Below are 15846 nucleotides of genomic sequence, written 5' to 3' on the forward strand. Positions count from 1 at the left end.
TCATAAGTATGCATTACATTTTTCTACATTTATTGTATCAAATTAGTATGCTTATTAGAAGATAGCATCGGTGGTGCGTAGTGTATCCGCCCACCATCAACACTCCTTTTAACTCATTTCGTTCTCCTTCCATTGGCGTTTTATTTATTTATTTTTCCTCCAGTTGTTTGTTTCTAAGCGTTAGTTTCCCTTGCATGTGTACCATATGCGCAGATATCAAGTTTGTCTTGTGAATTAATTTAAAAAAATAACCCCTCATCTACCTGTTGTTGTAGGTTTTGTATGCCTCCTGTGTGTACAGGCTCCGATATCACATATGATATATGCCTGCAGGCAATGTTTTATGTGTGCACATCGTGTAGCATGTAATGTACTACTTCCATGCCATAACTAAAGCGGTTTTGTCGCCTGGTAGATGCTTCATTTTGCCATTTTTCTTTTCGAAAGATTTCATGTCGTTTCCCTTTTCCACCAATTCCGCTCCAGTTTTCTCTCACTCGTCCTTTCCTTCTTCCGCGCCTTTTTTTTTTTTTTTTTTCTTTTTTTTTTTTTACACCCCGTGATACATTCATTTAAAATGTGGAGGAGGGGAGAGCACCACAAAGGAGAGAACAAAAAGAAGAGGACAAGTGGCACCATGCCAACTTGGGAGGATTGTTTTTGTGTTTAACCGGAACAGTTGCTTTGTTTCATGCGCTCGTTATTCTTGCACCGTGGGGGGGAGAAGATACTGTTGCATGAGCGCATAAGAACACACACACGTATAGATAGGACTACATGTAAATTTCCTTACATTTTATATATATACTTTTTTACTTCCATTTTGTACCTTTGTTTATGTACTCACCATTCCGGGCTGGGGCACGGACCCCAAGTCAAAACACGGCGTGACACCTGCCACCTGCTTCCATTCCATGATACTCTCCTTTTCTATCGCTCACCCGGAATTTGTACATATCAATTTGTTTTCACTTGATAATTAATTTTTTTTTTTTTTTTTTCCAACTCCCTATACATTGGCAGTTGGTCCTGCTTCGTAATATTTTCCCTCCACATTTTTGTTTCCATTTTGAGGCACCATTTTTGCCTTGTACCGTTTCCGCTTGCACCGACAAGGGGAAGGAGTAGTGCCCCACACGTATGATGTTTTTATGCATGTATGCATGTACAAAACGCACTCATGCCCTCTTATGTGTATCGGCACGCTCCCCCAAGGGCGTCTTAACAAGAACTAGTTCTCAAGAAAGCGTAAACCTTTGCCTTCACCACATTGATGTTGTTTGAACGATTAAAAAAAAAAAAAAAAACAGAAGAAAAGAACAGAAAAGAAAAGAACAAAAAAAAAAAAAAAAAAAAAAAAAAAAAAAAAAAAAAATGACAGAAGGACACAAAGGAAGTGTAGACGTAAAACCATACAAGGAAGATTCAAATGATTGCTACAAAGAGGAACATGAAAAAAATGAATTGGACAAGTACTTAATAAATATGGGTGACATTACTGCAAAGAGTAACCTCATTGAGAATAGAGAATTTTACAAAGCAAAATATGACGTGGTCACAGCAGATTCTATTTCAACCACGACGGAAGATGTTTCTTGTTCTTTTCCCCTGGAGGGGAAGGGCTACGATAAGGATACGATGCGGATTTCGGAAGAGGGGGAGTACGGGGGTACTTTCCAGGATCTAATTTTGGATGATCAACAGTCCACCAAAGTTGACAATGGCGGAAGTAGCGGCAGGAGTGGTAGCAGTAGTGGAAGGAGTTCTGGCGGGAGAAGCGATGGAGGAGCCACAGGAAACGGAAGCATCAGTAGCCTTGGAAAAACCTCCCGACCTGTTGGAAGTACCTCGTCGAGTGAGCGCAAAATGGATGCACCAAAATTCTCTGATGATAAAGATTTTTACCCAGTTATTGCACAAGGCAAACTGACAAGAGGTAGGGAATCATTTTCAATTAGAAAAAATGAAATGAGTAAAGGGAAGGAGAAGCAGTGCGATAGTTTATCTTCAGTGAAGACCCCTACCAGTGGTAGCATTACCCACCAGATGAATGGGGTGATGAACGATTATGCAGTTTCGCTAAGTGGAAAGGAAAACGAAAGCAATAATCACTGTGTAAAACAGAATACACAAGTAACAGAGTTGCCAAATGGAAGTACCAGTTCGTCACACCCACATGTGTATCCTTCGTACGACTTCAATCAACTGAACCCTGTGAACAGTAGGAATAATGCCCCCCCTATGTTTAACGGACTCAGTATGGCGACAACGGTCGCAGGACAGAAAAGCCTTGGAACAGAGGGAGATTATACGAAGATGATCCTTCGAGGAAATTCCAACCGTATCAATTGTTCCCATAAAAATGGAAATAAAAATGGTCTTAACGTTTTGCACTTGAAGAATGGCGGGCGGTATACACAGGGAGTGGATCAGGAAGGTAGAGGGGGAAGCCCTCCCATTGGGAGTGCCATAAAATTGATTAAAGGAGCGCCTGATCGTGAAAGGTTCGTTGGAAGCGTTAACAGTGGGAGAAACATAAACGGGTTGATAAATCAGGAAGTAACCCGAAACGGAGAACCCCTTAGAAATGTGATAACCCTGAGAAGTGCCAACAGTTGGGGAGGTAACAAGGGGAGTACGCAAAGCTTGACCTTGAACGGAGTAGGCAATAATTTGCGGAACGTTAGTCGCACGGAAAATTTGAAAAGTTCATGTGGCCAGAACAGTGGCATGTACCATCTGAGTGTAAGGATGAACAAGCTGAGGAGTAGTACGGCTGTGTTGAGTGACCCGGGGGAGGCCCCCCCCATGTTGTCCTTGCAGGGAATTCATCCAATACAGAAAGTTCCATTGTTGCATGCTACCCACCCGATCCATGCGTCACATGCGTTACACGCATCACCGCCGATCAACCCCAAGAACCTTGCCCATCTGCCGGAAGGCAACTTAAATTACAATCCCAAAGTCGAGGATAAAAAGAAAGCATCGAGTATAAATGGTGGCGACGTCAAAGTAGGAGCAATGACACATCCTCATCTGAAGAATAGCGTGGAGAACGCGAACGTGAAATTGAATTTGAGCAGGTCTCTTAGTAGAAGCTTCTCTGGTAGTAGCCATATCATGATGGATTCTTTTAGGGAGAGTCCCCACCGTGTAGGAAGAAATATGACCTTCACGGGCATGAGTTTCGATAGGGATATCGGTCCACATTTGCATGGGGTGGTGGCTGGTCCCAGTGGAGGGCGCGTCCCATGCGGCGTGGTGCCAATCCGAGGAGACACTACAAGGGGCATCTTCACCGGAAGCATCAGCGGAAATGTGAATGGAAATGTGAATGGAAATGTGAATGGAAATGTGAGTGGAAATGTGAATGGAAATGTGAGTGGAAATGTGAATGGAAATGTGAGTGGAAATGTGAATGGAAATGTGAGTGGAAATGTGAATGGAAATGTGAGTGGAAATGTGAGTGGAAATGTGAACGGAAATGTGAGTGGAAATGTGAGTGGAAATGTGAGTGGAAATGTGAGTGGAAATGTGAGTGGAAATGTGAGCGGAAATGTGAGTGGAATCGTGGGTAGGGATTACCCTATCCACACGTGCAGAGGAGGAGGGGTGATAAAAAATCCAAGCGACACCGGGTGTAGTGGTTACACGGGTTACAGCGGCTGCACCGGTTGCGGCATGGCCATGATGAAAGATCTGCCTACCAGACAGATAGGTTTAATGGGGCCATATAAAAAAGTAAATGAAGAATATTGCAAGGTGCTAAAAAATATGGTACAGAGGAGGCATCTCCTTGGCTACAAACAAATGAACAACTGCATTAGTGCTTTTGACAATACATATCGAGGGAGGAATGATTTGAGAAAACCTTCCGCAACCTCCTCCCTGAGGAGTAGTGGCATATACAAGCCAAACGGAAAAGTAAAAAAGGAAAAGGAAGTGCATCTACTAGACTTAATAATGAATGAAGCAAATAAACCCCTCAGTGAAAAAAAAAAAAAAGTACTATCAACTAAATTTGAAATAAAGGCCTTTCTTCTGAATACATTAAAGGCCATAGGAATTGTACACGCCAAGTGGAAATTGAAGGACTTTGGAATGCATTTCTGGTTCCACATCAAGTCTATCGAAAAGGAAAGGGACCTGAATTTTTACGTAAAGTTTTTTGATGCCTTGTTTGAAGTAATCACAGGGAAAGGAATTCATTTTCAACCAAACGACTTAAACTCACTTGTTAGTATTTTCAAGGAGTTCCATATCTACGACTGTAAAAATATTTTGAGGACCAGTTTAAAAGTATTGAACAGGTACGCCAAGAGGAACTTGAAGGATTTTTCCATTCTGGATAATAGCGAGGATATCCTGGATGTGAACCAGGCGTTGTTTATTGGAAGGGAGGGTGAGAATGGAGGAATGACTGACTCACCCACTTCCGTTGTAACTACATCGGTTGGTGCCACCCCCGTTGAAACCTCCGGAGAGGGTACCGGCACTGGTACATCTATTCCTTCTTCCCCGAGTACCAACAACTTCTTCGACTTCCTCTTTACGTCGATCAAGGAAAATCACGACGCACTGCAGAACATGGGACAGGAAAAATTATACCTCTCAAACATATTTTCAAATTTTAACGAGCTCAACTATAGTCAACTCTTTCACCTGTTTTTGAGGAAATGATGAAGAATGGGAAGTGGAAGAAGCCAAACCAAGAGGGAAGATAGTGCCCGTTTTCTTACCAGTGTGCCTTTTTTTTGTTTTTTTTAAACAGTCAACACTAACCCGTCATGAGGTGTAGTGCACGTGTGTATTTGTCCATTTGGGAACATACTCTTCTCGTGCACCCCATTGTTTTGTTACCCCTTGAGCACTGCTCGCTGGGTTAGTTACTAATTACCCTTTATATCTGCAATAATTACATGCCCCCTGCAAACTGCGCCCCGCTTAATCTTAGAATGCATATACGCACGCGCGTAATGCTGTATTATTTAGTTTAACCCTTTTCTTTTTTTTCAAATGTACAATAACGGAGTGAGCTAACAATTAAAAAACAACACCTTTTTGTTTGTCCAAAGGGGAGAGGGAACCCCCGAAAAAAAAAAAGGAAAAAAAAAAAAAATTCATACACATATGTATATACGTATATATATGTATGTGTGTACTTTATCCGCACGGGAAACCAAAACAAACAGACAGGAGCATGAAAGCCTGCTTAGCAAAATTTCGAGTGATGCACAAAAACGAAGTGTTCTTTTCGACAAGCCCAACATGGCGCTGTCGCTCACAGAGGGATACACGAAATGATGGTCTTCACCCCCTGCTGGTAGAAGCTGTGCATGTAGGTCTTGTGGTGGGGGATCTGTCCCTTCTTTTCCTCCACTGCCAGCCCCCACTGGGGGCACCCCACGTGGGAAACGTCATTGTGGAGAAAAACCAGTGAGTCATTCACCTCAGATGTGTAAGCCGAAATCTCGTAACGCTCCTGGTGACTGACTTGATCAGGCGGAACCTTGTACCATGGTGCTTCCCTAATACCTCTAACGTGAGAAATTAGAGGGTTCCCCAATTTTCTCTCATAATGGCGAATTATCTCCAAATGGAGAGTCTCCCTATCCGATTGCGTGGCCCGCCCAAAGGTTAGTCTTACCAAATCAGCTTCCGACTTGTCTAGTTTATAAAGGTCGGTTGTTATTTGCTTTTTATGGATATTCTCCCGATAATTCGACAAGATGAGGAAAATATTTTCCCTTTTCCGCGGCATGAAATTGTTTACCTTTTTAAAAAAATTCACATCAACGTCGAAAATATTAATTCTGTATTTGTACAAGTTGTTCAGAGTGTATCGGTAAGAAGTTTTTTTTTTCCTTTCCGAGGATGCCTCATTTAGAGGTTCTGAAAATGTGGGGTCTAAAATCCATTTCGGGAACTTCACACATATCGGTTTATCCGTGTATGACCGAATTATGAAAATGGCTAGCTGCAGCAGATCCGTCTTGCGCTCTTTCTCTTCATTGTAAATATTACCATTTGGCCATAAATCCATGACAAGTTCAACCACCTCGTAAGTGCCATCCAAGGTGGTATAGTCGAATGAATAAAATTCTGTTAGACGCAGGGATAGTATGGTCTTCCCCGTTGTGGCCATCTTAACGTAGGTATGCTTAATTGTGGGCTTTACAAAAAATTGATAATTAAAGAAGTTTAAAAAGCTACTAACTATCAGTTCATTCCTGGATTTTGGTGCATTCTTTAGACACCTCTTTATGTCCTCTTCCGAGGGGATGGCAAAGTGAAAAGCATTTAAATTTTCAAAGAGGACCGTTCTTCTTTTGATTATTTCTTCCAGGTTGCCACTTAATGGAGGTTTTACCTTGTCGTTCATACACATATGGTAAATTTCTTCTGGGGGCCTTTTAATGAGTAGAAGATTTTTTACTTTGTCCATAAGTTGTCTAGATTTTTCGAATTCTACGATGCCTCCACCAAGGACGATGGTAACGCTTTCCACGCCCACTTCATCTTTGTTGAGGAAGTGTTTCTCCTTCATCTTATGATAAAGCCGATTCACCTTCTTGTTGTAAAAGAGGACCATATCTTCTCGAAGGGTCAAAAAGGGGTTTGCACGGAACATACCTTGGGCTTCTTCTCCAGATCTTCCCATGGGGTAGGGTGGTATTTCCCTTAGAGAAGGTTGTTCCCCTTCTAGAACGTTCTCTTTACTTTGCAACGGTTTTCCTCCCCTGTGATAGTGAACCTTTTCTCCAGAAAAAATTAAGTAGACCAGATACAGCATCGAAACGAACGTAATATACTCATAATACCTGAAGTCATCAATGGTGAGTTGATCAAAACGTATCGGCCCATCCAGGATGAATTCGTCCAGGTCAATCACAAGGCCCCTCGTTTTTATCCGTTTGCTCAAGTAACTTTTCCCCACATTTCTAATGCCGCATATGATACTTATGTTGAGGTTGTTCACTTGGTTGATTAGGTGAAGGATATCAGCGTCGTTTCCGTGAAGAAGTGTCTCATACTGGTATTCTCTCCAGTAGTTCGGATCCCGTGGAAGGATCCCCCTTCGATTCGCAACAATTTTATCAAATTTCTCTCGACAGGTATCTTTGAGGGGTTGCTTCTCCCCAGAAGGGGATAACATGTTTTTTTCTCTTTTTGGGGTCCCACAGAATTTTGATTTATTCTGTGTACTGATGGAACCGCTTTCACCTTGAACTGTATTCATCTCAGCAGAGATAATTTCTCTAGTGGGGGAGTCCACACAGTTCGCCTCCTCATGAAGGTACCTTGCTTCCAGGTGTAAACTCGAATTTGTGGAACCGTCTCCACCAGATGGAGGATTTTCAGTCTGAACATCTGTAAATTTTGTTCCTTCTCTTCTTGTGCCTTCTTTTATGTTAGGCCACATCTCCATATCCACGTGGAAGTTTTTCTCCTTCTCTGCTTCTCCCATTTTTATAGCCATATTTTTCTCTCCCCTTTTTTGATAATTCTGTATGCACTTAACTTGGCTCCCACGTGGGAAATTTTCCATCTCAGTAGATCCATCATGGATGTCACTCCTTGCTGAGGAATCGCTCCACATTAGGGACGCCTCCGAAGGGGGTCCCTCTTCTGGACGTGGTTCCGCTGATGGTGGATAAGTACCCCCACTCACCAGTCTATATTTACAGAGCTTGGTAAAGTTGTAAAAGTTGAGATTCCCACAAGTTGTGTAATCTACGTTTAACCCTAAATAACGATGTGCGCAATCGAAAAAGTGCGGGAAACTTTTTTCTACCTCGCCAGTATTATCAATCAGGATATTTCCCCCGAGGAGAGACAAAATGGATACCATGAAAATAATTCGATGATCCCTTCGGGTGTCTACATATAGGTATACCTCCCCTTTGTCGTTCGTTACATACTTAGAGTTGTTTTCAAGTTGGGCACTTGTTGGTGAAGCTGATTCAGAAATAGCCTCCCCTGGGGGGAGATGCCTCTCTTTGCACATTCTATAGAACAGGCAGTTCTGTATAGGATGCCCCATGCGACTGATGTACACACTATTCCTATCACAGAAAATACAGAGCACGTTTTGAAAGAATAACTTCAGTATGATAACCGAGTTGTACACACGGACAGATTCTTTGATGTTCTGATTTCGCACGTTTTTTATCTTAAAAAAAATGTATTCTGTTGGGTGCAATAGGAGGTAGTAACAAAAGAGGACACTCAGGGAAAAGAAATCATCAGAAAAATTTTCAACATCTACTACCACTTTCAAGTGCATCTTATTCGAAAGGAGTTTCATTTTCAAGTATATATTCTGGAAGACCTCCCACTTGGCTTGCTTGACTTTACCCTCCAAAGGGTCCTTCCCCCCTCTGGAAGTTGCCTCTCCCTGGAGAAGAAGACCCCTTATCCACTCTTGTCTAATGTTCATCCTTTTCGAGGTGAGAAGATACAGTTTTTTGCTCTTTCTACGATTTCCTCCCTCTTTGACGTATATATCCACTCCAAGGAGGAGAAACACATTCAGGAGGGCATAGTTGGATATGTTCGCCTGGAACCTTATCGCCTTGATTCTACGTAATTGGGGGAAAGACATATCATGAGCATCATCCGAGAAATAAAATCCATGCGATATATGTTCACTTGGTCCGTTCATTTCTCTCCTCACCACAGCGCCTTCATCGGCGTATAGGTCGATCCCATCTAGACGGAGCCCCACATCGATGGCGCAGTTTTTCCCCCTGATGAGACAGCCAATGATGAAGTAAATGAGCAGTCCCAAATCGTTTTGCACTCTATAGGAAGGCGCACATTTAGCAGTGTATATGGGGGTACTACTTGACAGAGAGATATTCAAAACCACTTCCTCTCCTTTTACATCTACGGGTAGCCTCACTGGGGTGTTATCAGATTTCCCGTCTTCCCCCTCGCATTTGGTGAGACTCTGTTTGGTGAAATTCTGTTTGATGAGACCATGTTTGGTGAGACCATGTTTGGAGAGACTCTGTTTGGTGAGGCCCGTGGGGGAAAAGCACCAGCGCCTCACACCCGTCACTACACAAATGAACCGCTTAATCCGGCTAACAAGAAATTTGCGGAGAGCCAATTCCCTTCGTCCTCTGCCATAGGAGGGGTACCTACCTGACTTTTTGAGAACATAACAGAAGTTTTTCATACCGACCTGAACCCCCCATAATTTCATCACCCGGATGGTCAGATCGATAAACGATTTTGACGTAGTACTGAACTGTTGCGTGGTGGTGGTTGCTCCTTTGGATGTTGCATAACTTGTAGAATTATTCTGGCCGTCTTCGATGGTGTGATACCTTCCTTGGATATTATGTGCAGTCGTTCCGTTGCGCCTTATCGAAAGGGCGGAAAGCGCTCTGTGGTGAAGAGGTCTATACGATGTATTATCTGGGATGCAGGATACGATCCGATTTTGACGGGGAGAAATACTGCGCTGCGCTGTATTATGAGTAGGGTTTTCCTCTCTTCCATCATGTTGACTAATGTGTCCATTTATTTTTCCACATTTGCTCTGACTCAAGATTTCTCCCCTCCCTTCATCGTCAATCCTCTTAAAAGTCAACCCGATGCATGTGTCCGTCTCTGAGAATGTTGACAGTAGGAGCATCGACGAGACAAACTGGCTGGAATGGTAATTATCAATTCGAAGGTATTCCGTGGAGAAGATTCCCCCTTCAACGTTGGCTCCTTCCTTCACACTAATACATATAGGCAAATAATTTTCCTTCTTCGTGTACTCAATATTTAGACAATTAAAGGCTTGTCGTAAGACTTGCACAAGGGGTCCGATAATTCGAGTCGTCTCCATTTGTTTGTTTCCTTTCAACAGAATCCATTTTAGAACCTTTTTTTTTCTCTTTTTCGCCTTTAAATTTTGTTTGCAGATGTAGATGCAAAGAAGGGGCAAAATGAAGCGGCACACCGTCCCACAGTTGTACACATTGAGGGTGATTCCCCTTTCGTAAATAAACCGTTTAAATAAAAAAACACTCCTTTGTATGTTTCCTTTTATATGTAGGATATATTCTTTCGCTGAAGAATCATCTGGATATGAGGTAGTGGTCTTTCCTTGTCTGGCCAACCTAATCTCAAATTTTAATTCCTTTAATATTTTGACGAAAACTACAACATCGAGACATGCACTTACATTCCTGATGCAGATATTCTCTCTGCTCATGCAAGAAACATAAATCACTCGAATGGCTTCGGATTTATTTCCCACATGTCTTATATGGACAAATGGTTCCAACGTGTTGATACGTTCATTCTCCTGCAGCGATAAGTGCATATTTGTGGGGTGAAAAGATACCATGGGATAGAGAACCTTACAAACGACGCATAAAGGCACGCTAATCATCACGTCGGGGTGCACCTCTCCTATTCCAGTGACATGAACTAATAAAATTTTATCCATTCCAGATGGATGTTCCTTGGTAAGGTACTGAATAATATCATGGGTGTAGTAGTTCAAATAATTATTGCTTAACTTATATTTCATTTTGTGCTTCATCATAATTTCTTCTACTTCCATGAGGAAGATAAGGTCCACTGCACCTATTTCATACATCATCTTCAGTTCGTAGAAAATACCATAACAGAAAAATATTTCATCCTTTGTGAAGATACCGTTTAGGGGATTTCCTGTGGCATTTTTTATTGCATTTCCAATAGTACTTCCAAACTTTAAAATGTCCCTTCTTCCATTTCTACTTATTTTGCAACTATTCATCAACAATCTTCGAAGAAAATATTTTATTCTCTTCTTAAACTGGTTCATGTCGGTGTTCTTTATGTTGGAGAATAACTTGCGGTCATTCAAGATGGCTAGTTTTAATGCCTGGGTAAGGATTCCTTTGCAGTCTTCCTCTTTCAACGATGTTATCAGTTCCCTTCTCACATGCGTTACGCTATCAGCGCAAATTGCATTGTCGTCATAGGTGGGGATGACCTTCTGATGGTTTGTGTGAACTCCCCCATCACAACGATCACCTTTAACCGCATCGCACGTTTCTTCTGCTCTATGCCAACCAACGGAGGATCCCGCGGCGTCTCCCACCATTTCAACAAGGGCACGCCCGCTCATAGGAAAGAGGTGAACCTTGAGCTCTGCAAAGTAGGGTGTGTAGAGAAAGTTAACATCAAAGGGAGAAAGTTCACGTTTGCCTAACTTTCACTCAAAAAAGTAGATGGTTTTAATTTGCCCTCACGAAGGTGGATCTGTTCATGAATACTCCACTGTACCTTTATGTAAGACCCGGCACATGAGATAAAAACATTCTAGAATATGTTCACTGGCAAAACAGATAATCTGTGATTCCTCCAGAGTAACATTTCTATCAAACAGATCAATTAACTGGTGAGCAACCTCCACCTTATCATCCCACTTTTTTGTCTTCGAAATTATCATTAGGACATTTTTAACTTGGTGTGCAAAGACGTGTGGGGTTCGTTTAGTTTTTTCCACGAGGGACTGTTCATATTTTTCAAAAATTTGTTGTATCGACTCATTGACTCCAAGGATGTGCGTCGTCCCTTTGTTCGCTTCACAACGAACCATCTGATGTGCGGATTTACAATAAATTTGGTTATCAATTCTCATTTCCTGCCTGGCTTCTTCAGAATTTTTCTTCCCATCTTGATTATCACTCTCTTCCCTGGAAGAATGGGTAAGTTTCTCACCGAGGTGGTTCTCATCGTCGCTACGAGGTAAGACAAACCGATTCCTGGATTTCGTCTCCTCTACACTGATAGGAGGATTGTCTATATTTTGGCAATTTTGTAAATTTCCCTCTATAGTATAGAGGCCCCCTTGGGGGGACAAATTTCCTTTTGGATCCTCCGCAGGATGACGTAGCAAGAATTTCAAGGTAGCCAAGAGAGCCGGTCGTTTATTTAGAAACGTTGCTTGATCCGTTAGTATGACAATGTGGCTGGTGGATTGGCGCTCCTGTATGTGTATAGGTGGGGGGAGAGGAACAGGCGAATAACGCGCGAATATCATATGAGGATTAACACTCTAATGAGGGTTATGAGCATGGGGTATACCTGCGCGCTATGAAGCTGCGCCAACGGGGTGTCGGGATCACCGCAACCCCTCTCCTTCCAACCTTACCTTCTCCAAACTGCTCAAGAAAGATCCCAGATCATCCTCTACAAAGAGGTGAAACGAGTTGGGGTCGCACAACAGACTCATATCGAAGCTACACACCTTTCTATGTTTTAAATGTAGGCAAAGGAAGGGTGGAAAACTCAAGCGATAGATCCACGTGTGGTAGGCTTAAAAATGCAACTGAGCGTGCCATCCGTGCGGACAAGACGTTTATACATATGCCTCCGTTTAATCGAAATGTGCAGCTACGGCGGGGGGCCTACTGTCGGCCAAAACTACATGGACCATCTAAAAATGGGGAGAAAAAAAAAAAAAAAAAAAAAAAAAAAAAAAAAAAAAAACAATTGCTCAACAGTGAGCGTTTTTTATACATCTATGCTTATAGAACTTATGATGAATTTTTTTTTTTTTTCTTCCATGTGAGCGTTATAGGCCCGTAATATTCAGTAGGGCAAAGTGTCCCCTCGCCACAACATAATGTACTTCAATTTTAGGAACCCCCAACGAGGGGGAAAAATTCCTATGCACAGTAGAACCCATCCCCCTTAAGAACGCAACACGGGGATGTGAGAATCGGTGTGATAAGGTAGCCAACCGGTTTTCCTCCTCATTAGTAGTACAACACCAAAAGAAAAAATTAATTTTATTTTCACCCTATTGAAGAAAACCAAATGGAGTAGCTCCCCACACGATTATGATGACTACTCCGAATTGTTGTCTTGAAAAACAGATTGATAAAAACTTTCCATAAAAAAAAAAAAAAAATATATATATGTTTTCACATGTCGGGAGAACCACTTGAGGGGGTAACTCCAAAAAAACTGTCCCCACACCCAAACAACACCGTACACACGTGGTGACGTACGGACATAGGTACATAATGTCATAAAGGGGTAGCATGTAACGAGGTAAAAAAAAAAAAATAAATAAATATAGCACAGCGAGATGGATTAACAAAAGGGGGATATATGGTCCACGCAAGGAGGACCCAAATGAGACGTAACAAAAACAATGGGAATTGAAAAATATATGCAAGATGGTTGCAAGGTTAGCCGGTGGGAAAACGGAAAAAGGAAAAAAAAAAAAAAAAAAAGAATAATCCTAGTAGGTATATAGTACAAAAAAAAAAAAAAAAAAAAAAAAAAAAAAGGGAAAAAAATTCTAACATAGTGGAAATTTGTGGGATCACTTCGGCGCTGCTCCGTTAATTCCCGGCTTCTCTACATCGCCCCTCGCCCACTTACATGTGTGCCTTCTCCGCAACGGTCTCCTCATCCTCGTCGTCGTATTTGTACTCGCTCTCAATTATCTCGTTCATCTTTTTGTACTCCGAGCCATAGGTAAAATGCAACAAGCTATAGAAAACGAAGGAGAGCAGCCAGGGGACCATGGTCAGGTAAAGGAGTGTTTTGGAAAGGGCTTCCGCGTTGTTCCTTCGCAATTCCTCTGGCATCTCTGAAATCAGTAAGTTATTGTTCTGGTAGTTAAATACCTTTTCGGCCAGATAACCGAACAGCGGTGCTCCAATGAGCGAAGCTCCCACTCCCTCTATAGCTATCGTTAATGAAAAGACGGTGCCCCTGTAATCAGGCCTGATGATGTCTGATACGATTGGCCTGTTTACAGCAACACCTGCAATGGAGGATAATCCCAGGAAAAAACAAGAAAGAGCAAATAATTCGAAGCTTTCTTTTCTTTGTGGAATTACCATGTATGTTAAAATGACAAGAGGTACTCTCCCAAACATGGCTAGTTGGCCAAGAAATGGTCTTCCATGCTTGTTTGATATGTCGTGCATTATATCTCCAAAGTGGCCACCTATAACTCCACCTAATGCAGAACCGATCAGTAGGAAACCCGTTATTATAGCTGCTTGTAGATCACGCAATCCACAGTATTGAAAAAACATGGTGTTGAAACTTAGAGCTAGCCAAGGAATAGTTCCTGTGAATCCTTCCAGCAGAATGATGATGATACTTTTTTTGGATAAACTATCTCGAAGTAATTCCATAATGTTCTGGTATAACAAATATGACTGCGTGTACTGAGTCACTATTCTAACATTATTAGACCCTGCATCTATGTCGTCCCCATCTAGGTACTCCATCTTCTTCTTTTTCCGAACCTGTCTTGGAGCGTCGTCTACAAAGAGGGCCACTATGATACTTAGCAAAATGCTCAAAATTCCTACAACGATGAAACATAATCTCCATCCTCTTATTCCTCCAAAATATTTTAACGCTACTGTGGTGGTTACTACCCCTCCGATTAATCTACCCACACTGGAAGAGAGCTGTACCAATCCGAATGACAACCCAAGAGATTCATTCTTCGCTGCATCGGCCAGTATACTCTGTGAGATGGGACCTATACTACCTAAGGCTAATCCATTTATTGCTCTAAAAAATATAATGTGTGCAAAATCATTTATGTTCGCTAGCAATATAGTTGCAACTCCCCACAAGGCTGTACCAAACACAAGCATCCACTTTCGCGAATACTTATCGGAGAGAAATCCCCAGATAGGGCTGAACAGACTTAACATTAACGTTTGCGCCAGGGTGATATACCCTAATAAGGAGGGATGTAAATTCAAGTCGGCTTCCAAAGCTCTGAAACTTGCAGGTAGTAACTGGTCATCACATCCATCCAACCCTGCGGCTACGTTGACCACAGCTAGTGACTTGTGGAAAGCCATTCCATGCTTTCCATCTTTCTTCTGACTTGACGACTTTGACTTCTTGAGGCCATCGGTGAACGTGCTGTCGAAGCGATATGTGTCTACAAGCTTCTCCGTTTCATCCACCAGGATGCTGCCGATCGGTTCCCCCATCTTTCTGTCCTCCATGTATGTGTGCTTAGTCATTATTTATCTTCCTTCCTTGGATGGAGATGCCAGATTCACGGCAGATTGGAGGCGAGAACGCTACGCGTGTTTATGTATGCTTATATACATGTACATATATATAAGCTTGTAGGTTTATATATATATATGGCTGCATATCCGCGTGCGTGCTCTTTCCCCCTTTCTGCATCCGTCAATTGAGCAGGCTGAACAGAGGTATACAAAAAAAAAAAAAAAGAACCAAAAAAAGAAAAAAAAGAAAAAAAAAAAAACAGCCGGAGCAGGTTTCCTTCTGAGGAGCGTGTCTACTTACACCTGCCCGAGCTATGCTTCGTGTTTCATCATGAGGAGGGGGGAAAAGAATAAAGTGCGCTCCAAGCCGGCGTTTATCACAGGAATGGGCGGTATAAACTTTCAAACATCTACACGGAGAAGTAAAAATTAACCAAAAAAGAAAGAATAAGAGTGGGAAAAAAAACAAAGCGGAAATTTGCTCACATGTAAAGGGCGCTGTTTACGCGGTCTGCGTTGGGCAACTATGGACAAAGTGGAGAAAAAAAAAAAAAAAAAAAAAAAAAAAAAAAAAAAAACTCACTTGTTCAGGCAATTTCTTGGCTGCATAAGCGTTACGTTATTTTTAATTATCATATGGGTTACTATTTAATTATGAGAAAATGGGGTAAACTGGAGGGGGGGAGTGAATAATGCCTGCATATCGAACACTCCAGATGAGGTTGTAGACATTTAATTTGCGCAAACCATTAAATCGTGGTTATGGAGAGGAAGCATGGTCACGTTGTCACGTGATCAGCGTGGGCGGGCGTCTTACTCGCAAATGTTTCGCTATCACATT

General features: G+C 42.1%; 3 protein-coding genes across 3 annotated transcripts; 1 reads left to right on the forward strand and 2 right to left on the reverse strand.

The window, feature by feature from the left end:
- Positions 1-1374: 1374 nt before the first annotated feature.
- PKNH_0414500 (conserved Plasmodium protein, unknown function) lies at positions 1375-4680 on the forward strand (the record flags this gene model as incomplete). Its single annotated transcript, XM_002257933.1, has 1 exon — positions 1375-4680. The coding sequence occupies one exon, from the start codon at positions 1375-1377 to the stop codon at positions 4678-4680; it is 3306 nt and encodes a 1101-aa protein (XP_002257969.1).
- A 601-nt stretch (positions 4681-5281) lies between these two features.
- Positions 5282-12232, reverse strand: PKNH_0414600 (pentafunctional AROM polypeptide, putative; the record flags this gene model as incomplete). The annotated part of the gene is made up of 3 exons (XM_039113867.1): positions 5282-11145; positions 11281-11986; positions 12152-12232. 3 exons carry the CDS (start codon positions 12230-12232, stop codon positions 5282-5284), a joined length of 6651 nt encoding a protein of 2216 aa, XP_038969479.1.
- Positions 12233-13388: 1156 nt separating this feature from the next.
- Positions 13389-15014, reverse strand: PKNH_0414700 (pantothenate transporter, putative; the record flags this gene model as incomplete). Its single annotated transcript, XM_002257935.1, has 1 exon — positions 13389-15014. One exon carries the CDS (start codon positions 15012-15014, stop codon positions 13389-13391), a length of 1626 nt encoding a protein of 541 aa, XP_002257971.1.
- Between the last annotated feature and the right edge of the window lie 832 nt (positions 15015-15846).

Source organism: Plasmodium knowlesi, assembly GCF_000006355.2.
Source record: "Plasmodium knowlesi strain H genome assembly, chromosome: 4".
NCBI lineage: Eukaryota > Apicomplexa > Aconoidasida > Haemosporida > Plasmodiidae > Plasmodium > Plasmodium knowlesi.